The sequence below is a fragment of the Passer montanus genome, unplaced genomic scaffold (genome assembly GCF_014805655.1).
Source record: "Passer montanus isolate IOZ18808 unplaced genomic scaffold, ASM1480565v1 scaffold156, whole genome shotgun sequence".
Lineage (NCBI taxonomy): Eukaryota > Metazoa > Chordata > Aves > Passeriformes > Passeridae > Passer > Passer montanus.
In genome coordinates, this window is record NW_024362716.1 from 112742 (window position 1) to 135487 (window position 22746).

The 22746-nt window shown below is 50.5% G+C and overlaps 1 protein-coding gene and 1 long non-coding RNA gene across 3 annotated transcripts; one reads left to right on the forward strand and one right to left on the reverse strand.

Annotated features, from left to right (window-relative positions):
* The first annotated feature begins 457 nt into the window (after positions 1 to 457).
* LOC120499057 lies at positions 458 to 12378 on the forward strand. The gene is made up of 5 exons (XR_005626797.1): positions 458 to 564; positions 4002 to 4106; positions 9717 to 9823; positions 11004 to 11462; positions 12247 to 12378. It is a non-coding gene; the product is annotated as an uncharacterized LOC120499057 (long non-coding RNA).
* ATCAY (ATCAY kinesin light chain interacting caytaxin) lies at positions 9747 to 22145 on the reverse strand. Of its 2 annotated transcripts, XM_039702429.1 has the most exons (13): positions 21683 to 22143; positions 19725 to 19851; positions 15669 to 15733; positions 14717 to 14938; positions 14075 to 14260; positions 13483 to 13585; positions 12367 to 12498; positions 11843 to 11929; positions 11177 to 11275; positions 10921 to 10956; positions 10771 to 10806; positions 10142 to 10177; positions 9747 to 9884 (listed from the first exon to the last, which is right to left on the reverse strand). In XM_039702429.1, the coding sequence occupies exons 2-13, from the start codon at positions 19799 to 19801 to the stop codon at positions 9875 to 9877; spliced, it is 1089 nt and encodes a 362-aa protein (XP_039558363.1). In that variant the 5' UTR covers positions 19802 to 19851; positions 21683 to 22143; the 3' UTR covers positions 9747 to 9874. The 2 variants fall into 2 exon arrangements, with proteins under 2 accessions (XP_039558363.1, XP_039558362.1); XM_039702428.1 differs by having other exon boundaries at positions 9812 to 10177; positions 21683 to 22145.
* Between the last annotated feature and the right edge of the window lie 601 nt (positions 22146 to 22746).

The following is a 22746-nucleotide window of genomic DNA, read 5'->3' on the forward strand; positions in this document are numbered from 1 at the left end:
ATGAGTTCTCCAGTTTTAATTCCAGGGTTCCCATTGTTCTTATTGTGAGGGGAAATAGTAATAAATAAAAATAATATTATTAAAGAATATGACATCATTATAGAATAAAATGTAACAATATAATATAATATAGTACATTATAGACAATATATTATATAATATATTATTATAATATAATATAATATAGTACATTATAGACAATATATTATATAATATAAAATATATAAGATAAATATTGGATATTGTACATTATATAAATAATATCATATAATACATAACTTTATAGTATAAAATAATATAAAATAATATATAAAAATATAAAATAATATAAAATAAAATGTAATGTATAATAATATATGCTATATTATTATACAGCATATATCATAAACATTTTAATAATATTGTTAAGTAATAAATATGAATAAATAATTGGGTTGCTCCTTGCACTTCCACCCTCAGTTCCAAGGTAAAATGACAATTCCAGAGAGCTCTGGAGCTCGGATTCCTGAGTTGGAGCAAACCCAGGGACGTTGGATTTCCAGCCCCACACCACCCCTCTGACAGGTAAAAAGTGACAAATTGTCCTCAAATGGGCTCCTGCTGCAAATTGTTGTGCCTTTTATTGCTCTTCTCACCGTCCCTGAACCAGGGAACTCTCAGGGGTGTTTTACTGCATTCGGCCTCACCAGAAGGGAAAAAGAACCCAAAATCTCCAAAATTGTCAAAATTCCGAGGGGACACCGGACCCGGCCACCTCTGCTCCAGCTCTGCTCCCTCTGCTGGTCCAGATGTTTCTGGAAAATTCCACTGAGGGAAATTTGTGTTTTGTCCAGTTGGATTTGCCTGCAGGGAAGTGGCTGGTGAGGATTTTACCCTTGGAAAAAAAAAGAGATTTTGGCCAAAGTTGTATGTAAAGAAAAATGAAATTTAAAATTTTCTATTTCTATTTCTATTTCTATTTATATCTATATTTATATGTATATGCATATATATATTTATAAATTAAAAATATATAATAGATTTTAAATATATAATATATATATATTTATATACATATAAATTTTAAAAATATATATTTTAAATCTATTATATATTTTCAATATATATATTTAAAAATTATATATATATATAAGTATATAAAAAGAAACAATGAATTTAAAAATATATATATACAAAAATTTAAAATATATATAACATATTTAAAATATATAATATATTTTAAATATATATATATAAGTATATCAAAAGAAACAACGAATTAAAAATATATATATATACAAAAATTTAAAAATAGATAACATATTTAAAATATATAATATATTTTAAATATATATATATAAGTATATCAAAAGAAACAACGAATTAAAAATATATATATATACAAAAATTTAAAAATAGATAACATATTTAAAATATATAATATATTTTAAATATATATATATTTAAAATTATATGTATAAAAGCATATCAAAAGAAACAGTGAATTTTTCGTGTTGGAAGCAGACAACAGTCAGGATGGGAGCAGCAGGATTGGATTGTTTGGGATCAGGGAATCAGAGCAGTGTCCCGTTATCTCCACGAGGAATTCCAACATTTCTGTTTCTTCTGGGAACGGCAGCTTGAAGGACACAGGAACCAGCTGGGGCTGCTCTTGGCGTTTTTGAAGCTCAAACCCCATTCCAAACCCCAAAATTCATTTCTTCTCAGTGGAAAAGCTCCTTTAAAAGCTCCTTTTCCTCACTGGAAAATCTCATTTTTCCTCAGTGTAAAGGTTCATTTCTCCTAATTTAAAAGCTCATTTCTCCTTGCTGAAAAACCTCACTTCTCAGTGTAAAATCTCCTTTTCCTCAGTACAAAATCTTCATTTTTAAACATTTTCCCCCCAGCCCCTCAGCGCTCCCCTTTCCCCAGTTTGTTTTTAGGGCTGATTTTTCTCTCTGCCCCATTCCTGCTCACAGCCCGGCCACGCTGGGAGCTGGAATTCACCCTCATAGCTGGAATTCCTTTTCCTTTTCCTTTTCCTTTTCCTTTTCCTTTTCCTTTTCCTTTTCCTTTTCCTTTTCCTTTTCCTTTTCCTTCCTTTCCTTTCCCATCCCACACCCCTGGGCACCCTCCAGCTGTGCCCAGCTGCAGCTCAACCTCCCCAAAGCATAAAAATACCAAATAAACGCTGATTTATGCAAACGGCAGTGCTCAGAAAGGCTTTTTTCAGCCCCCCTTTCTGGCTGCTGCCCGCGCCTCCCCTGAAACTTCCTTTTTTTGGGTTTTTTTGTGGCACAGATAAGTTATCTGCGCGACACTTTGCTCACCCCGATGCCATTCAGCAGGAGCCTGAATCGAGGCAGGCAATGTTCCCTCTCCCAGCGGTATTTTTGGAATACCAATGTTTACCGAAAGCTCGCATTCATATTTTTTGTTCAAACTTGGCTACATTTAGCAGGAGGCAGTTTAATAATGCTGGAGCCATCGTTGCCCTGGGACTGCCGAGTGCTGGGTGCCTGCTGCAGAACGTGACTCATTTCTTCTGCAGCTTTAATTAATTAAATTTTAAAATTTAATACAATTTTAATCCTCCCCTAATCACAGGATTGTTTATGGCATGAGCAAGGTGACACCAAGGTTCCTCCTGCCCCGAGGGGACGTCAGAGGCGAGAAATGGGAATAATTTTCATTGGGATTGTTGAAATTTGGGGGTATTTGTTTTTCTCTGGGGGAGCTGGGGGGCTCAGAGTCCTTCTCCAAGGCTGGGGAGCTCCCGAAGCCTCCTGAGAAGAGGGAAACAAAACCACCAAGGGAGGAGAATTTACCTGAACCCCAGGGGCTGCAGCGGCCCAGAACGGGGACAACGAGGGGATGGGGGAGCAGAGTTAATTAGTGCGAGGGTTAAGTGGCTGCCACCTCCTCCCGGTGGCTGCCAGCCAGGAGCTGCCAGCCAGGGTGACATTCCCGGGGACATTCCCGGTGACGTTCCCGGGGACATTCCCGGGGCCAGCAGCTCCGGGGGATGTCCCATGGGGAGTTTGGACAGGCAGCTGTGCCCACTGGGGGGAACAAGCGGGGTGGCACGGCCTTGGCAAGGGGGATCTGCTGGGAAAGGGTCCTGGAGGGCAGAGGGGCCTCACAGAGCCCAGGAGGGGCTGGGGCTGGGCCAGGGGGTGGGATGGATCCCAAAAAATCCATCAGGGGGACCAGGAAAGGTTCAGGGGTCTGGGATGGATCCCAAAAAATAGTCTGGGATGGAGATCAGGGAAAGGTTCAGGACTTTGGGATGGATCCCAGGAAATCCATCAGGGTGACCTGATGGGTCAGGGAAAGGTTCAGGGGTTTGGGATGGATCCCAGGGAAGGTTCAGGGATTGCGGTGGATCCCAGGGAAGGTTCAGGGATTGCGGTGGATCCCAGGGAAGGTTCAGGGATTGCGGTGGATCCCAGGGAAGGTTCAGGGATTGCGGTGGATCCCAGGGAAGGTTCAGGGATTGCGGTGGATCCCAGGGAAGGTTCAGGGATTGCGGTGGATCCCAGGGAAGGTTCAGGGATTGCGGTGGATCCCAGGGAAGGTTCAGGGATTGCGGTGGATCCCAGGGAAGGTTCAGGGATTGCGGTGGATCCCAGGGAAGGTTCAGGGATTGGGATGGATCCCAGGGAAGGTCCTTCCCCCAAGGGCGGTGGGCCCTGCCCGGGCTCCCCGGGGAATGGTGCCAGCCCAGCCCTGCCAGGGCTCCAGGAGCCTTTGGAAACCCCTCTGGGATCTCGGGAGCTCTGGATGGTGCTGCATGGCTGGACAGAAGGTGGGGTCAACAAAGAGCCACAAGCACGCCCAGAGCTTCACCCAGGTGGGATCCCAGTGCGGGGAGGGAGGGAGGGAGGGAGGGAATGTTCCAGCCCTTCCCCTTCTCCTCCCCGTCCTCCCTTTCTTTCCCTCCCCTGGCTGTGATTCATTGACTCCCGAAGGACGAGAGCAGTGTAAAAATGGATATTTCCTGATTTTTTTGATTTCTTCAGTGCAGACAGGAGACCTCAGCCCCAGGAGGTGAAACCATCCCAGGAGATCCCCCGGAGGGAAACTGAACCCACAAAGCTCAGCTTGGGCCGATGAACGGGGCCAGGGTGAGCCTCGTTTGGGGAGAAATCCTCGTTATCCTCATTGTTATCCTCATCAGAAATCCTCGTCATCCTCATCATCCTCATCATCCTCATCATCCTCATCATCCTCATCTGGGAGGCCGGAGCTGTGTCTGGAGAGCACCGGGGTGGGAACGTTCCCTGTGGAATGAGCTTTTCCTGGAGCCTCCTGCACTCGGGAGCCCCAGGGAGGAGCAGCCCTGGGAGGGGAGGTTCCGGCACTGGCAGGTGGCAAAATGTGATTTTCACTGCACTGCAAAAGTCAGATCGAAGTTGGAAAGGATTTTTTTTTTTTAACTCCACACAGAGCTGAATTTAAATTCCAAGGTTGTTTTTTATTTATCTTTTTTTTATTTTAATTCCACACAGAGCCGAATTTAAATTCCAAGGTTGTTTTTTATTTATTTTTTTTTTATTTTAATTCCACACAGGGCTGAATTTAAATTTAAAGTTCTTTTTGGTTTTTCTTTTGTTTGTTTGTTTGTTTGGTTTTTTTAAAATTCCACACAGGGCTCAATTTAAATTAAGTTTTTGAGTTTTTTTGGGTTTTGTTTTTTGTTTTTTTGGGGTTTTTTTTTTTTTTTTTTATTCCCCACAGGGAAAAATTGAAATTCCAAGTTTTTTTTTTTCCTCTCTATTTTTTTTTTTTTAAATTTCACACAGGGCTGAATTTAAATTCTGTTTTTTGTTGTGGGGTTTTTTTTGTGGTTTTTTTTTTTTGTTGTTGTTTTGTTTTGTTTTTCTTCCCTGGGTTTTTTGTGGTTTTTTTTGTTTTTTTTTTTTTAAATTCCACCCAGGGACCAATTCCTTCCCCAAATCCCAGCCGTCCCCGCCCTCGCTGTGTCCTGTCCCTCCATCCCTCATCCCAAATCCCTCTCAGCTCTCCTGGGGCCCCCTCAGGCCCTGCAAAGCCCCAGTTTGGTCACCCCAAAGCTCCCACCTGGTTGTTGATGCCATAAATGGAATATTTGAGCCACAAAATTGCAACCCCAAAAAGATTTTCTATAGAAATTAAACAAAAAAAGCAGAGGATGAGCAGAAAAAAAATTGGTATTGATCCTGATAGGATTTTGTTTTTTTGGGAGAAAATAAAATCAGGGCAAAAAATCTGCTTTGTACAAATTTACAGCACAAATTTACAGCCCTCATTTAAAATTAATTTCAATTAATGTGGACTTCCTGAAAGAATTCACAGCATGACTACAGCAATGCTTGTTAGAGGATTAGACTTGTGCATATTCCTATTTCCAGTTCATTAATTATGTTAATGATTTGTCTAAACCCACTCAAATTAAATATCTCATGGTACATAGTTGGATTTGAAATATGAAATAATATTAACTATTAATAACATTAATATTACAAATAAAAAAGGGGTTCTTGGGGTTTGGGTATTTTTCCATTTAAGTGGCTTTGGGTTGTTTTTTTGTAATAATTCAATTTCCAGTCATGGTATTAATTGGATTATAAAAATATGTGTAAAAATAATGTGAGATTAAACAGCCTAAGAGGAGCAGAAACCCAAAGAAAGGCAATTTTTCCATGGCTCTTTCCTAAAGCTGAGGGAAACTGGGAGAGAATCCTCCAGAGCAGGAGTTATTTTAGTAAAACCCTTGGAATTGTGCAGTGTCAGAATTTCCTCGGAATGCCTCTCTCCAAGGAACAACCTCCACACAACGAATTTCCCTCATATTTTCCACATGAAGCCAAATCCGAAATAAAATCTACCGAGAGAAGGGAGGCTGGGCTGAAGGATGAGTCTGGTTTTAATAGAATATCCACAGATTTGATGGAATAACACAAAGCAAAACTCGGGGCTAGCACAAACCTCATTACAAGCACTGCAGAAAATGACATTTCACACGTTTGGCAGGTGGGGTTGGGCTGCAAAGGAACAAAAAAAAGGAAAAAAAAACCCAAAACCTGTGGTTTATTGTCGTGGTGAGCTCTGAATTCCGCTTTACCAAAACCCGCTGCGCTTCTGGCTGCCAGGAAGGAGGGAAATAAAAAAGAGAAAAATGTGCTTTTTGTGGGTTTTTTGTCCCTTTCTCCTGCTCCAGGCCCATCCCAGCTCATCACCACCAGCCTTGCCTTGGCTCCTGCCTTTGGAAATCCTCTAAAAAAGAGGATTTGCTGCCTTTAAAACCTTTTCTGCCCCTCTGTGGGGGATAAAGATGGAGAAATCACCACGAGGGAAGCTCTAAATATCCACTGGCAGTGACACAGAAAGGATCGGGGTGAATTCCTGCCCCGGAATCCTCAGCAGGATCCCAGCTGTGCCTCCTGTGCCTTCCTTGGGAACCACAGCAACAATTCCTCTCCCAAATCTGGGTGGAAAAACCAGAAAAGTTGGAGTTTCTGGAGCTGGGGATGAATCCTCCGAGAGAGGGGAAGGGAATTCCTGCTCTGAACAGGAAAAAATTGGATTTTTCAGCTGATTGAAGTCCTGCAATTAAACACACAACGAGTGAAAACACCAGGATTTGGGGGGAAAAGGGCATAAAAGAACTTTTTCTGCAGCTAAAATGTGACTTCCCATGGATTCACCGGGAAGAAAAAATCTCAGGAAAAGTCAAATCAGACCAGAAAGTGCTCAGGAGAATCCAGGGAACTGGGAAATGGAGATCTTGGATGGTTTTCTGCACGTTTGGGGCACCGAGCAGTCCAGCAGTATTGCTAAAGGGATGAAGTTTATTTCATTTTCTTCTTTAAACATATTTATATATTTATATACTGGTCACAGTCCCACTGGGAATGCACTTCCAGCAGCAGCAGTGCAGATTTCTCCCCATCCAGCTGAGATTTGTCACTCCACCTTTGGGACAGGGACATTTTTTTTTAATTTTTTTCCCAAGAATTTTTAGCTTTTTGTTTTGCAATCAACAGTTAAAATCCCTGGTTGAAATAATGAATGATAATTAATTTTTTTTTTCTTCTATAAAATGCACTTTTGACGTTTCTAATTTCTCCTTGATGGGGCTGCAGGTTCTTCTCTGTGTTAAAAGACATAAAAACTTTATCCATGTGTCCGTCCATCCATCTATGAAGATAAACTTTACATGCTTAAAAACTGTGAAAAATTAAAATCTAGTGCACTCCACTTGGGGTGCTCCATCACAAAGTGCACTTTTTGAAACAAAACAAACAAAAAATCGCTTCCAAGACGTTAAAAATTGATTTTTTTAATGGAAACCTCTGCCCACCTCCATCTCGTGAAGGGAAATTTGGGATCTGTCCTTTCCCAGCTGAAATTCCCTCCTCTGAAGGAATTACTTGGAAAAAGTTGAAGTTTCATTGTCAGAGCTGCTCATTTCTGTATTTTTTATTTTTTTCCTGAAGGTGCAGAGTGGTTTTGGGAAGGAATGAAACAAAAAAGCAAATTCCACTCTGGTGTGGATCCAGAGCTGCCTCACGAAAGGAGATTTGCATTCCTTGTCTCCCACATCCATCTCTTCCATCACAGCAGCATTTTTGGACGTTTTTTATGCACAAAACCCATCCTAGAGCTGGGTTCTGACCCCATAATTCCACATTTTATCCACTTGATTGTTGTACAATTACAAATTTCCCTGCAGTGCCAGCGTGGGTCACTGATGGTGGAAAGGACCTTAAATCCCACCCAGGGCGCTCCAAGCCCCTTCCCACTTGGAATATTTTGTCAATAATTGGTTTATAATGACCTTGTTTGGTGCTTTTTATCTTTTTTTTTTAGATGGAATGTGGAATTGGGGTTTTTTTTCCCATCTTCAGCCTCTGGGTTGGTGCTGTGGGTGCAGTGCTCTGCTTTCCATCCGTGGCTGGAGTGTGTGAGGAGAAGGTCCCAAATGAGAATTAAGGTTAAAAAGCACTTCTGGAGCACCTGGGGAAGGAGGATCTCATCCAGAGTGGTTTTGTTCACTGCAAGGAGGAGAAAAGCAGCGTTGTGTGCCCAGAGGAGCCGTCCCCACCTTCAGGAAAAACCCTGCTTTGCCAGAATTCTCCTTGAGGTGAAGAAACGGGCAGGGAATTCCTCAGCTGAAGAATGAAAGGGACGACGAAGTGAAGAAATGGGCAGGGAATTCTTCATCTGCAGCTGTTTGAGAAGGGTTTGGCCTGATTATGGAATCAGGGAAGGCTGGAATGATCTGGAGGGAGCTGAAACCCCCCCAGTGCCACCCTGCCGTGGCAGGGACACCCCCCCTGTCCCAGGCTGGCCTCGAACCCTCCCAGGGATCCACCCAAGCCACGCGAGCTGGCTCTGCCTCAGGAATCAGGAATTTCCAAAGAACTTTGTCCAGAATTTGTTCCTTCATTCCTTTCCCCCCTCCTTTGCCCACGGAATCCTCATGAGCCCCAATCCCGAATTCCGAGGGTCCAAGTCCCACCCGCAGCCAGCCCGGTGTCCTGCCCTCTCCGGGGGCACATTCCAGGCTGGAATTCTGCTGGATGAGCATTTCCCTCCCGAGGGAACCTCCCAAAATCCCAGCAGCTCCTGGGAGGCGTCAGCAGCGAGCGATTGTCCGGCGGCGCGACGTCGAGACGGAGACGGGGCTGGGAAACTTCCCCGTGCTGGAAATCTCCTTCCCAACCCCTCTGGGGTGTGTGCCCGCACGAGGAGGTTCTGTGGGATCCCTTCGGAGCGCCTCACGCAGCGGGATGGGATAAACCAGGAAAAAACATGGGAAAACCGTGGAGAAACCGTGGAAAAACCATGGAAAAACCATGGAGAAACCATGGAAAAACCATGGAAAAAACATGGAAAAACTGGAAAAACCGTGGGAAAACCATGGAAAAAACATGGAAAAAACATGGAAAAACCGTGGAGAAACCGTGCAAAAACCATGGAAAAACTGTGGAAAAACCATGGAAAAACCGTGGAAAAAACATGGAAAAAACATGGAAAAACCATGGAAAAACCGTGGAAAAACCGTGGAAAAACCATGGAAAAACCGTGGAAAAAACATGAAAAAACCGTGGAAAAACCGTGGAAAAACCATGGAAAAACCATGGAGAAACCATGGAAAAACCATGGAAAAAACATGGAAAAACTGGAAAAACCGTGGGAAAACCATGGAAAAACCGTGGAAAAACCGTGGAAAAACCGTGGAAAACCCGTGGAAAAACCGTGGAAAACCATGGAAAACCCGTGGGATTTCCTGCTGGAATGAGTTCCAGAGCGGTGCTGGGAGCTGGCAGTGCTGCCCAGGCTGCGGGCACCTGGAACCTTCAGGAGGAAACTCACGGGCTGGAAAAAGGAGGGAAAAGCCCTTCCCATTGCCTGGTGGTCGTTCCCGGGGGTGGCAGCTCCTGGGGGGTCCTGGAGGAACTGGGGGTGCAGCTCCAACAGGAGGGCTCCGTGCTGGCCAGCAGCGAGCGAAGGGTTTGTAACTGAAACCAAAAATAAATTCTCTTTCTGGGCTGGAGATCCACGGACTGGAGGATGCTCTTGCCTTACTCCGAGGATACTCAGTGAGTGTTTGCCCTGTGCCAACGCTCTCCACAGATATTCCCACAACACACCAGAACCTGTCCTGTAAAGTGCTGCTCTTGCTTCGATTTCTGGGGGGGTTTGGTTGGTTTTTGTTCTTATTTTTTTCTTTTTTTTTTTTTTTAAAGGAAAGTGATTCCCAAAAGGTGAAAGGACTTTGCGTCTGGAGGCAGAGGAGGCTCCAGGGCTGGCAGGACGTGGAAGGAGGTGGTGGCAAGCTCTTGTCCCCGTTGAGGTGGGTGACTGCCAGGCTGCTCCTTCTCCTCACTCCTCGTGCTGCTCCCACTCAGGACATGCTGGGCAGGGAAAAGAGACAGGAGGGGTTTTCAGGCAGCAAACTGAGGCAAGAAATGTGATTACTGCCACCACACCAACAAAAGAAATGGGTGAATTTGGTGAAATGGGTCACAGGAGTGTGCTGGGGACACCGATGGTGGCAGAGGGGACAATGTGACACCAGGCTGGGGGATCCTGGGCCGAAGCCAGCCTTGGCTTTCCTGGTCATGGATCAAAATGGCCCAGGATGTGTGCCAGCCACACAAAGAGTTCAAACCTGGTCTCCTGGTCCTCTGCTGGGGGCACGGGCCTGCTGCAAAGAGAAAAGAAAAATAAATAAATCTCCAGCGCATAAAAAAATATAAAAATTCCAGCACAAATCAATCCCCCCTCTTTGCCCTGAGCTCCTGGACATTTCTTGGGATATTTCAGCTCATCCAGGGGATCTTTCCCTGCTCCCCATCAGGAATCAGACTAAGAGAGAGGCTGCATCCCTCTGGGCAGGGCCACGTTGTCCTGCTGAAGGATTTTATCTTCCAAACCCCTCCAGAATTTCCTTTCCCCACAGTTCCAGCCCTTATCAGCTCCTGACCACTCTGGGAATGTCCTGGTGGATCCCAGGGGTGCTCCCAAGCCGTGGGGCTGCTCTTAACCCCAAAGGCTCCTCAAGGGAAGGGCGAACCAGGGGGAAGGGAAATCAGAGGGAAGGGGAATCAGAGGGAAGGGAAATCAGAGGGAAGATAAATCAGAGGGAAGGGAAATCAGAGGGAAGGGTAAATCAGAGGGAAGGGAAATCAGAGGGAAGGGAAATCAGAGGGAAGGGAAATCAGAGAAAAGGGCAAATCAGAGGGAAGGGAAATCAGAAGAAAGGATAAATCAGAGAAAAGGGTAAATCAGAGTCCTTACCTTTCCCTCTCAGCCATGTCTTGCTTCTCCTCTGCCCTGTAAACACAAACCCCATGGGAATCCATCCCCAGTGGGAAGGAGGGACACCCCAGTGCCTTTCTGGGCTCTTGGAGAGGAGCCACTCTCCATCCCTCCCCAAATCCATCTCACCTTTCTTTCCTGGCCTTGATCCTCTCTTCTTCATATCTGCAACAAAGACAAAACATCTTTTAACTGCTGCTGTTCCCTTTCAGTCCCGTTTGGTGTTTGCTGGGGTGGCAGAAGCTCCGAGCTGCCACAGCCTGGGCTCTGCCTTGGCTGAGCCCGGCTTTGCCCAGGCTCTGCCTCCCCGAGGCACGGATTTGGGCTCAGCCTGGCAGGGTTTGGTGCTGGCCCCCCCCAGAGCCCCGGTCCCTGTGGCACTCACTGCAGGACACAGTCTGGGATCTGCACGTGCTCCATGGGGATGAGCTGCTCCAGCTCCTCCAGGCTGTGCACGTACTGGATCTTGCTGATGAACTTCACACTGCACAGAGAGACACAGAGAGAAGTGACAGCCCAGCGGCTCCTGGGGCACCTCTGGAGGTGGCACTGCGGGGATCTGAGGGGTGCAGGACAAGTGACAGCCCAGCAGCTCCTGGGGCACCTCTGGAGGTGGCACTGTGGGGATCTGAGGGGTGCAGGACAAGTGACAGCCTCACCCCTGGCTGAGGGTGAGCTTCAAATCTGATTTGTGAGATTAAACCCCAGGGAATGGCTGGGGCTGGGCCAGGGGGTGGGATGGATCCCAGGGAAGGTTCAGGGGTTTGGGATGGAGATCAGGGAAAGGTTCTGGGATTTGGGATGGATCCCAGGGAAGGTTCTTCCCCCAGAGGGAGCTGGGCACTGCATTCCCCAGGGAATGGTGCCAGCCCCAGCCCTGCCAGGGCTGCAGGAGCGCTGGGACCGCTCTGGGATGGGCTGGGATTGTTGGGGTGCCTGTGCAGGGGCTGGGGCTGGCCTGGATGGTCCCTGTGGATCCCTCCAAACTGAGGATGAGGATGTTCCATTACCCTGCGGTTCCAAACCCCCAGCCCGAGCCCGCTGTGCTCACCTGATGAAGGGTCTGGAGATGGCCAGCACGGTCCGGATGAACCACGAGGGGTGCACGATGATCAGGGCCTTGAGGTTCTTCCTCAGCCTGGGGACAGGTCAGGGGACAGAGTGTCACACTCCAAGGACATTCCTGAACTGCCCTGTGCTGTGCTGGGCCCTGGCAGGTGCTGCCCAGCCTCAGCTGGCTCTGCCCAGCTAAAACCCCTCGGGAAGCTCGTCCCAGCCCGGCAGGACATGGAGCACTGCTCTGCTCAGCTCTCTAGAATATCACTTATAATGATGTTATAATGTCATTATAAATCAAAATATTCCTGGACGGGGCTTGGAGCAGCCTGGGCCAGTGGGAGGTGTCCCTGTCCCTGGCAGGGGAGTGCAAGGAGGTGACTTGGAGGTAAATTCCAGCAGCTGGGATGGAGTGGAAAGCGGGACTGGCTCAGACTCATTCCTGTTGAAGAGCAGCGTCTGATTTTCCTTTGAGGAGGCCCAGGAGTGATGGAGGGGCCCCCCCAGCAGGATTCTCACCTCCTGTCAATCATCTGGTAGCACTTCTTGAGCCAGCCCAGGCCCGGCATCCTGCGGCGCGGCGTGGCCCCGTTCAGGTACACGATCATGTAGTCCTCAGCCACCAGCAGCTCCAGGCTGCTGATCACGTACCTGCGGGAGCCAAGCGCCGTCAGACCCGCAAACCCCCTCTGGGCTCCCTCAAGGGCTCTGAAACAGCTCCAGGCCCTTCCCGGCAGGCTGGGAAGGGGTTTGGTCCCCGGGGTGTCCCCCGGGATCAGCACTTTGTGCCCTGCTCCGGTCCCTGCCCGGCAGCTCCAGCCCGGGGCTGATTCCATCCCGTAATTAACGGAATGTCTGATTGCCTGGGTGCCACCAGCACATTTCCTGAAAAACCCTCTCTGCCCAGCATTCTGGGAAGTGGGGAAGCCTCAGAGAAAAATAAAACCAATAATTATCTTGTTGCTTCTCCCGTGTTTTGCTGCTTTGGAATGTGGTTGGAGGTCGTTTATCCAACACGTGAATTATTTTAATTTAACGACCACTCACAGCCAGGCTGTGCTGGGACTCTGGAAGAGACAGTCAGGAGTTTTCATTATTAGCTTTCATTAGTATTCATTATTAGCTTTCATTAGTATTCATTATTTTCATTATTTTAGCCTTCTGTCTGTGTCCTTTCCCTGTGCTTTAGTATAGTTTAGTGCAGCATAGTATAATATAATAAAATAAATAAAATCAATATAGTATAATATAATATAGTATAATATGATATAATATGATATTATTATATTATATTATAGTATAATATGATATGGTATAATATAATATAGTATAATATAGTATAATAATATAATATAATATAATATAATATAATATGTCATATCAATCACATAAATCATACAATAAAATAATAAATTAACCTTCTAAAACCATGGAATCAGACTCATTCCTTGCTGCCACAGGGGACCCCAGAAAATGCCACGTTGGCCTTGCTGGACTCAGACCCGGTCCCAGTGTCCCCGCGGTGCCAGCAGCTGCAGCTGAGCTGGCCTGGCAGTGCTGGGCTGGCACCCAGCCCGTTCCCAGCTGAGGTTCCCGGCGTGCCCAGCTCCCCCAGCCTGCCGCCCCCGCACTCACAGGAACAGGTTCTCCATGATGTAGTGGTAATCAGCCAGGTTGCTGTCCGGGAGGTAGCAGGCAGCAAAGACGATGATGGCGTTCAGGCCTTCCCCGTAGTATCCTGAAAAAAACCCAAAAGTGACAATGCCCAGGGGAAATGGCACAGCCGAGGGGAAATGGCACAGCCGAGGGGAAATGGCACTGAAATTTGGGGTGGTTTTTGTGTCCCTGCTCAGCTCCAAGAGGGAGTTTCTCTGTTCACACATTTTTCACTGTGAGATTTCCTCCTGGGTTTGGTTGTAATGACCCAGAGAAGGATTTGGGGGTTTTGAAGCTGGGTTGTTCCTTGGCTTTGCTTGGATTTTGGAAGCACACCTGTGGGCCCTGGAGCACCTCAGGGACTGGCACACTCCCTCCAGATGGCAATCCTCCAATCATTAAATATTTTATCACCATCTGAACACTTTTGTGCTTCTGTGCCGCGCGCAGCTACCAAAAACCCCAAACATTTCCCCCAGAGATGATTTCCCCCCTCAACAGCGTCCAGCCAGCCTTGGTGTCCCCTCCAGCGTGACCCAGAGGGACAAAGCCCCCGGGGCAGCGGGCTCACCTCCGTGTGTCACCACCCTCATGTAGGGTTTGATCATCTGCAGGTCGATCCTGTGCTCCTGCTCGCCGATGATGACGGTTCTCCAGAGGCGGCCGTTGGTGGCACTGCCATCCTCTGTGCCCCCGTCCCCAAAGAGGTCTGCGCTGTCCCCAGGCATGTTCTTGGCCGTGGCCACCGGGGTGTCGTCTGGGGAAGGGACAAGGAGTTCTGCCTCGAGGAGAAATTGGGAGGAGCTTTGGGGGGACCCCAGGGACGATGCTCTGGTGGGGTTTCGCCTCCAGCCTTGCTCTGGGCCAATTTATTCATCAATTTTCTTTTGGTAACACATAAAAACAGTTGTGATAACTTTGAAAAATACAGTATAAATTGTATAAATTTGTATAACCGTTTTCTACCCCTTTGTATAAATTTGTCTAACCATTTTCTACCCCTTTGTAAAAATTTCTCCTACCGTTCAGAAAAGGGTACAATCCATCAGGTTTTCATCTTTCTCTGCTGCCCAAATATTATATAAACAACTTTAAAATCTCTCTCTGCTTATCAGTCCTCAGCTGCTGGTGGTGAATTGTGTCAAAAATCTTTAAAACGAGGCAAAAAACCACCCCAACCCCTGGAGAAGTTCACCCAGCAGCAGCTTTTTACCTTCCCACTCCAGCTCGTTGCCGTTGCCCAGGAATTCCAGGGAATCCGTCTCATCAGGAGTCTCGATGTCATCCACGTTGATGTCCAGGTCATCTGGGGTGTCCAGGAAGTCGTCGGAGAGGATGGAGCCCTCGCTCTGGTCCAGGGAAATGTTGATTTCAGGTGCAACCAGGGTCTTCCTCTTCCGATGGGCCCCGTTAAAGTTCAGAGTGTTGGGGGGAGCTGCAGTTCAAAGGAAAAGAAAACTGCCAGGGTGTGTGTAGTTTGGACAGAGTTGTGTGGTCTCACGAGGTAAAAAAAATTAGATTTGAGGTTTTAGTGTACAGTAATACATAGAAGCCAAGACAGAGAATTTTGGGTGTAGGTTATTTGTCTTTTTTACACTTTCTTTTTCCTTCTTCTTCAGTTTTCTCTAATTAGGTAAAAGATGTCTGTGCTGCAGGTTTCAAGTAATCGAGTTAGGAGCATAAATAATATAGGTATCAACTGTTTATTAAACAATTAAGACTTAAATAGCCTTGAATAAACACCATTTTAGCTCATATTCTAGACTGGTTAGAGACAGCTCACATCTCACAGGTTTGCAATAAATAAAGATAATAAACTTCAAAACAAATGTCTCCTGAGTTTTATTCACCCTGACCTTAGAACAAAAAAGAGCCTGGCATTCCAAGACGTGGTGCTGCTCCTGGATTTACAGAGCAAGGATTCCTCATGGATAATTCCTGATGGAACACAGACCTGGAGCCCTCGGGGTGCTGGGTCAGACTGGGAGCACTGGGATGGAAGTGCCCCAACCCCTGAAATCCCAATTTCCTCCCCCAGCTTCTCAGGAGAGATGAACAACTTCAAATCCCTGCTGGTTTCCTCTCCCACGTCAGAATTTTTATTTTTCTTGTGGGGAATGCAAGGTTTTCTCCCTCCCCTGGGCTCTGCAGAAGTTGGCACTTACAGGACGTGGTCTCGTCCTCCGTGGGGCTCCCCAGTGACTCCATCCCTGTCTCTTCTGGGAGAGGCCTGCAGGACAGCAGGGACAAAAACACAGCAGAGAGCAGGGGAAATGTAGGGGGAAATCATCCTGAGGGAATGGGGACAGCAGGGAAAAAACCCAACCCAACCCCGCCTGTGCTCTGCCCTTTCCCTTCTCTCACCTGAGGATTCCCTCAGGAATGTGCCCAGGACCTGGCTTGGTGTGCTCTGCAATCCCCTCCAGACTATCCCGAGGGATGAAAATCCCAGCCAGGGAACAAATCCTGACCCCCGTGACCTTGGCAGCATCCTCCTCCTCTGTGCTATCCTCATTTTCCCTCTGTAGGAACTCTGAGGGGCAGTGCCAGGCCCTGGGGCTCCTCATTAGGGCACCCCCTGTGCCCAGGGCTTTATCCCTGTCCCTGGCAGAGCTCTGGGATGGGCACAAGTGAAATCTGGGATGATTTCACCCCAGTCCAGCACAACTTTATCCACAGCTCCACAGCTTCCCCAGGAAGCTCCTGCTGCTGGCTCTGCTTGGGACCACGACCCCAAATTGTCACCTCAGCCCCCCTGGGTGACTCCCAGCCCCTGCTGAGGGTCGGAACTGGGTTCTTTCCATGCTAAAATCCAGGCATCAGCACCCATTCTCAATTTTTTGGAGCCACCCTTCCTTTGCTGGGGTTTGCAGCCCCTCGTGCTCAGCTCCTGCAGCCTCCTGGTCAGATCTTGGAGGCATCCACGGATTGAGAAGTTTTCCTTGCTGAAATCAACCCCCAGGGCATGGCTGGCACCCTCTGGCAGCTGCTGGAGCTGCTCCTGCCCCACACTGGGCTGAGAAAAGTGGGAATTTGGATTTGCTGTGCCTGAGCCTCCCCCTGGGCACTCCCGGGTGCTTTTCCCCTGAACTGGAGCTGGGACTTGCTCTGCCCGCCGGGATTATCTGCGTTTGACAATTCTTCACCAAACCCCACCAACCCCACCCGTGCACGCTGTCAAATCTCTGCTCAGGACCCCTCCCTCCCCCGGCCAGGGGGGAGCTGTCAAATCCTGCTGGGACAAACCGGGAATGTGCAGGGTGAGGGATGAGGATGAGGATGAGGATGAGGATGAGGATGAGGATGAGGATGAGGATGAGGATGAGGATGAGGATGAGGATGAGGATGAGGATGAGGATGAGGATGAGGTTGAGGATGAGGTCGCTGTCCAGCAGCCTGACGTCCCCGCGACACAGGAAGGGAGGGAGGTGACAACGGGGACAGGACCCAGCCCCGCTCCTCTCCCCGCCGCCACCGGACAAATTAAACCCTATGAATATGTAGATTAAGGGATAATCCTCCGCTGCTGCTCGCTGCATATTGATGAGAGCTCAGCACCGATCAAAGCACCTGCGGGACCCTCCGGAGCAGGGGAACCCCCCGTGCCCGCTCAGCTCGCGCTGTCCCGTGCCCACCCGGGCTGGCGCCTGGCACGCTTTGGTGGCACGGCACCCAGCTGGGCAGCAGGGGGGCACTGGGCCGGGTACGTGCTGCTGAGCCCGGGCTCCGAAGGGAAAGCCTGGCTTACCTTCCCCGAGGCTGCTGCGCTGCCGCCGCTGCCCTCCTGCCCCCGGCCCCCCGCGCCCAGCTCGGCGGAGCAGCGCTGCCGAGAGCCGGGGCTTTGCCCCCTGCCCGTGCCCGTGCCCCTGCCCCTGCCCGTGCCCGTGCCCGTGCCAGCCCTGCTGGCAGCGATGGAGCGGGCACGGCGGGGAGGGAGGCGGGAGGGAGGCGGGGATGGATGCAGGGATGGATTCTGGGTTGGATGAAGGGATGGATGCAGGAAGGATGCAGGGATGGATTCTGGGATGGATTCTGGGTTGGATGCAGGAATGGATGCAGGGATGGATTCTGGGTTGGATGCAGGAATGGATGCAGGGATGGATTCTGGGGTGGATTCTGGGTTGGATGCAGGAACAGATGCAGGAACAGATGCAGGAATGGATGCAGGAGGGATGCAGCGCTGGACGCAGTGATGGATGCAGGAAGAGGTGCAGGGATGGATGCAGGGAAGGATGCAGCGATGGATGCAGGGATGGCTGCAGGAGTGAGCATGCTCCCGCTCCGCGCCGCCCGCTCCTCGCTTACGGCATCCCCGCCCCGGGCCGAGCCGGGCCGGGATCAAAGCGGGGCAGCGGCTCCGGCTCCTCCCGGAGCTGCTGCCAGGAAATGCCGGGAATGTCGCCCCGTGCCCCCAGGGAGCGCCTGGCTTCTGTTTTTTTTTTTCTGTTTTCCCGGCCCAGATCTCTGTCTAGGATGTGGCTTTTCCTTTTTTTTTTTTTTTTTTTTTTTTTTTTTTTTTTTTTTTTTTTTTTTTTTTTTTTTTTTTTTTCCCTGCTTTTCGGGGCAAGATTGGCTAATGGCAGGCAGGCAAAAATAGCTCTGCAGCAAATCAGCTGCTGGAGAGCGGCTGTCCCACATGCAGCAGCTTCTGCCCTATTATTCCAATGCTTCCAGCGGGGAAGCGGCAGCAAAAGGACAATTTATTTATTTTTATTGCGAGCAGAACCCAGCTGGCTTTCCCTCGTTTGCCTGGGGGCTGTTTGGGCTCCGTCTCGCATCGTTCCTGCTCCAATCCCTCCGGAGGAGGCTCCTCCCAAGGGCTCGGCCTCATCCCGCCCCGCTCGCATCCCTCTGCCTCTTCCCGGTGCTCATTCCCAGGGCATCTTCCCTGGAAAAATCCCTTTCCCAGGGGTTTGGTGGTGCTGGGGGCTTTCCAGGAGGATTTTCCCTGGAAGGCTGGGCCGTGGTTTGCTGCTGGCACGGGCGGTGTGGGACAGAGCTCCCAGTGATGCCTGGCGTGCTGCCGAGGTGTCCCAGAGCCAGACCAGCTTTATCCCGGATTTTCTGGGGAGCTCTGGGACAATATTTTCCTCCCTAAACCCTGATTTCCTGTCTGTTCTCTGCTCTGCTGGAAGGAATCCCCACTTTGGAAGGGAGATGAGTCCTGAGGCCGCTTCCAGCCCAAACCATTCCACGATTCCCATCCACCCCTTTCTTTCCCACACTCCCCTCTCCTTTTCCCCCACCACAAAGCCGGCTGGCAGAGCTCCAGCAGCGCTGCCCTCAGAGGGAATTTCACCCCCCCGGGAAGGGCTGAGCCCCCGGGAGGCAGAGGAAGGACAAACCCCGTGCTGTGGGCTCAGCACAGAGGGGCTCACACAGCGGGGACGCAGCTGGGGCCGGGATGAACAGAGCCAGGCTCATCCCGGGGGAACAGGAGCCCCTTTCTCTGAGCCTGGCAGTGCTGGGGCTCTGCGGCTGCAGCTGGGCCAGCCCTGAGAGCCCCCGGGCACCTGCAGGATCCAGAGCCAGCTCCCAGCCTTGGAAGGGAGCTGAAATCCCCCCCTGAGCCACGCCAGTGCTGCCAGGCAGGGATGAGTCCAGCAGGGATGAGCCCAGCCGGGTTTGGGATGAGAGGGAGAATCCACACCCGAGTGGGAACGAGCTGGGAATGGGGTGGGAATTCACTGGGGAGGGGGTTTGGCACCGCTGTGCAGCTGCTGAAGTGGATCTGAAGGGGGAAGGTGCCACTTTGGCACCTCCTGTGAGCCCCACGGGGCTGGCACCCACTGGGAGCCGCTGCGTGGAATTTCCAGGTGGGAAATTCCTGGCACGGCAGCACTGCTCTGTTCGGGACTCTGCTGGATCCAGGGCCTGGGAAGGAGTCCACAAATCCATAAATCCCACGTGCACCCATCCACCCTCCATCCCTCTGTCCACCCTGATCTCCCTGCTTCTCCTTTCCCTGCTTCCCGTGCCCACGCAGGGCTGCCAAAAACAAACGTGCCAGAAACAAACATGCCAAAAACAAACGTGCCAAAAACACCCCCAAATTCTTGATGCACTCAGAGCAGCTCCAAAAAATTCTGAACCCCTGTTGGAGTTCAGGCTCCTGTTGCTTCTAAGGATTTGGGATGGACGCTCCCATTTTGATGGTCTCTCACAGGAAAAAAATGAATAAAAGTCTCCTGGTTTTGTTTTGGTTTTTTTGGGGCACACACCTGGGGAAGTCCTCGTCCTGCCACTCTTCCTTCACATCCACGTTCTCCATCCGCAGCGTGGCCTCCGTGGTGCCCATGGCTCGTGGGGAGGGGCTGGGGGCAGCAGATCCCCCCAGGAAGGGCTGGGCTGGAAAGGGGAGGCACAGAGGTTGGCACGGAGCATCCCCAGCCGGGAGCAGCCCCACTCCTTGGGAAAGCAGCCTGAGAGTGGGCTTGTTGGCAAAAAAGCAGTGAAATTCTGCGTTCTTGACTCATTTTGGGCCAGAAGGAGGAGGTGAGAGCTGTGGGTCTGGTTGGAGCCAGCTGCTCACCCACACGTTTTCCCCTTCTTGCTTCAATCCCCTCACCAACCCCTCTCTGCTGAGGGAAAGGGGACGTGGCTGGGAGGGCAGGGCAGTGTCACCCTGATTTTTTAAGTTTTTCTAAGCTTTCTGATGTTTACATTCTTATAAAGAGCTTTCTCACACACTTTGTATCAATAACTTACTGTTTTGCATTCTTTTATAGAAGAAAAAAAAAATTTAAGAAGCTGTTAGTTTGTCCAGCGTCAGTGGAGAGGTGGCACTGTCACCCTCCAATCCACTGTCACTTTTAGAAATCTATAAATGTTAAAGTCAACAATTAAAAAGTCCCTTTTTACCTTAAAAAAGCAGTGTAGTGCTATTCCGTGTCCTGCAGTGACAGAGCAGGGCCAGCTGCCCTGGGGCATTCCCAAATCCACATTTCTGGGTGGGATGGAAGGCACCAGCCCCTGCTGCGTGTCCCTGTCCCAGGGATGTCCTTTTTGATGGGGACCCCAGTCCTGCCTGCTCCAGCTGATCCGAACCCCTGGAGCAGCTCAGCCAAAGGCCGGGGCTGTGTTCCAGTCTGGCCTTTCTTGGGAACGAGCTCAGATCCAAAAATCCTGATTTCACCCCCACTGCACCCCAGGGGCCTTTAGAACCATATATAAAAATAATTTTAATACATTTTTGCTGTACAGACAGAGCAATTCTAACCTTTGTACCCAACTCCTTGGGCCTGCAGCTCCCAGCAAAGCCCAGCTCAGGATTTTCCCAGTCCGGGGAGAGCAGATCCCCATTCCCAGCTGGATCCTGCCCGAGGGAGCAAGGCCAGCCTGGATCTGCCCTGGAACACCCTAAGGGGAACCAGCTCCTGTGCTGGCCCCACTGCAGGCAGGGCTGGGATGCTCCTGAGCTCACTCTGCAATCATTCCCAGCACTGGGAACATTTAGGAATATTTTTTTTGTTGAGGATGAGGGTCTGGGGTGGTTTCTGGGGCTGCTCTGTCCATCCCCAAGAGCAGAGTCTGCCCCTGGCTCTTCCCAGGGTTTTTCCTGCTGGGCAGGACCCGGAGGAGACAAATCCAGGAGTGTTTGCCTTGAGGGGAGGAACCTGTGCTCAGGATGAGCCTGGGGCCGAGCAAATCCAGCATCCTCTGAATTCCAGGGGCTGGGATCAGCAGAGCCGGCTGCCAGCACTGCAGGGCTCCCTCCCTGCTGGCATTCCCAGGACTGGCATTGACATTCCCAGGCCTGGCATTCCCGGGATTATTGGCATTCCTGGGATTGGCATTCCCAGCACTGCCATTCCCAGGATCATTGCCATTCCAGGATTATTGCCATTCCCAGGATTATTGACATTCCCAGGATTATTGCCATTCCCAGCACTAGCATTCCCAGATTGCCATTCCCAGGATTATTGCCATTCCCAGGCCTGACATTCCCAGGCCTGCCATTCCCAGATTGCCATTCCCAGGATTATTGCCATTCCCGGACAGTCCCAAGGAGCCCCCTCTCCCTCCCTTCCTGCCTTCCCTTCCCTTCCCCACGCACCCCAGGCTCTGGAAAATCCCCCCTTCCCCTTCCCCTTCCCCTTCCCCTTCCCCTTCCCTTCCCCTCCATCATGGAGGGAGCAGAAGGAGCCGAGCGCGGGGTCCCGCCCAGCCCCGCACTCACCGCTCACAGCGGAACAAAGGCGAGCCTTCCTCCCCGGCTGCTCCGCATTCCTCCTCCTCCTCCTCCTCCTGGCTGCGGCTCAGCAGGTGCGGCCCCCGCGCGGCGCCGGCGATGAGGATGAGGATGAGGATGAGGTTGAGGAGGAGGATGAGGATGAGGATGAGGATGAAGGAGCGTGGCGAGGCATCCAGGCCGGCTGTGCCCGCCGCAGCCGCTGCTCCGCGGCTCGCCGGGCAGCGGGGCCGGGCTCAGGGCGGCTTTCGTGCCCCTCCGCGCTTCTGCCGCTCCCCCGGCGATGGCTGCGCTCCCAAATCCGCTCGGAGGGGGGGTCTGCAGGAGGGGAGGGGCGGCACCGGAGCCCTCCCTGTGCCAGCGCGGCGCCAATCGCGTGCCAGGCTCCAGATCCGTGCCCGGCCGGGGATGGAGCTGCCGGGGATGGGCGCAGCCTCTGCCCGCAGCGGCCGCGGAGCCCGCGGTGCCCGCGGGGCAGGGGAGGGCACCGAGGGGTCGGGGGCATCGGCCCCGAGACGGGGAAAGGGAAAGGGATGGGGGATTTGGGATCTGGGAGCATCGGTACCGAGACAGGGAAAGGGAAAGGGATGGGGGATTTGGGATCTGGGAGCATCGGTACCGAGACAGGGAAAGGGAAAGGGATGGGGGATTTGGGATTTGGGGGGCATTATTCCCTGAGAAAAGGGAAAGGTGCCTGGGATGTGGAGTCTGGGATTTGGGGGCATCGTTCCCAAGAGAGGGAAAGGTGCCTGGGATGTGGGATTTGGGATTTGGGGTTTGGGTGCATCATTGCCTGAGAACCAGAAAGGTGCCTGGGTTGTGGGGTTTTGATTTGGGGGCATCATTCCCTGAGAGAGAGAAAGGTGCTCTGGGATGTGGGATTTGGGGACATCATTCCCGAGAGAGGGAAAGGTGCCGGGAATGTGGGATATGGGGTTTGGGGTTTGGGGTTTGGGTGTATGCTATGCTGAGAATCTGAAAGGTGTTCGGGATGTGGGGTTTGGGATTTGGGGGCATCATTCCCGATAGAGTGAGAGGTGCCTCCCTCCGGT

Coding starts and splice junctions, on each gene's coding strand:
- ATCAY (XM_039702428.1), bottom strand. CDS start 19,801: ATGGGCACCACGGAGGCCACGCTGCGGATGGAGAACGTGGATGTGAAG. Junction 11,276..11,842: donor ATCTCCAGACCCTTCATCAG/GTGAGCACAGCG, acceptor CTCTCTGTGCAG/TGTGAAGTTCATCAGCAAGA. Junction 10,178..10,770: donor GACATGGCTGAGAGGGAAAG/GTAAGGACTCTG, acceptor TTCTCTTTGCAG/CAGGCCCGTGCCCCCAGCAG.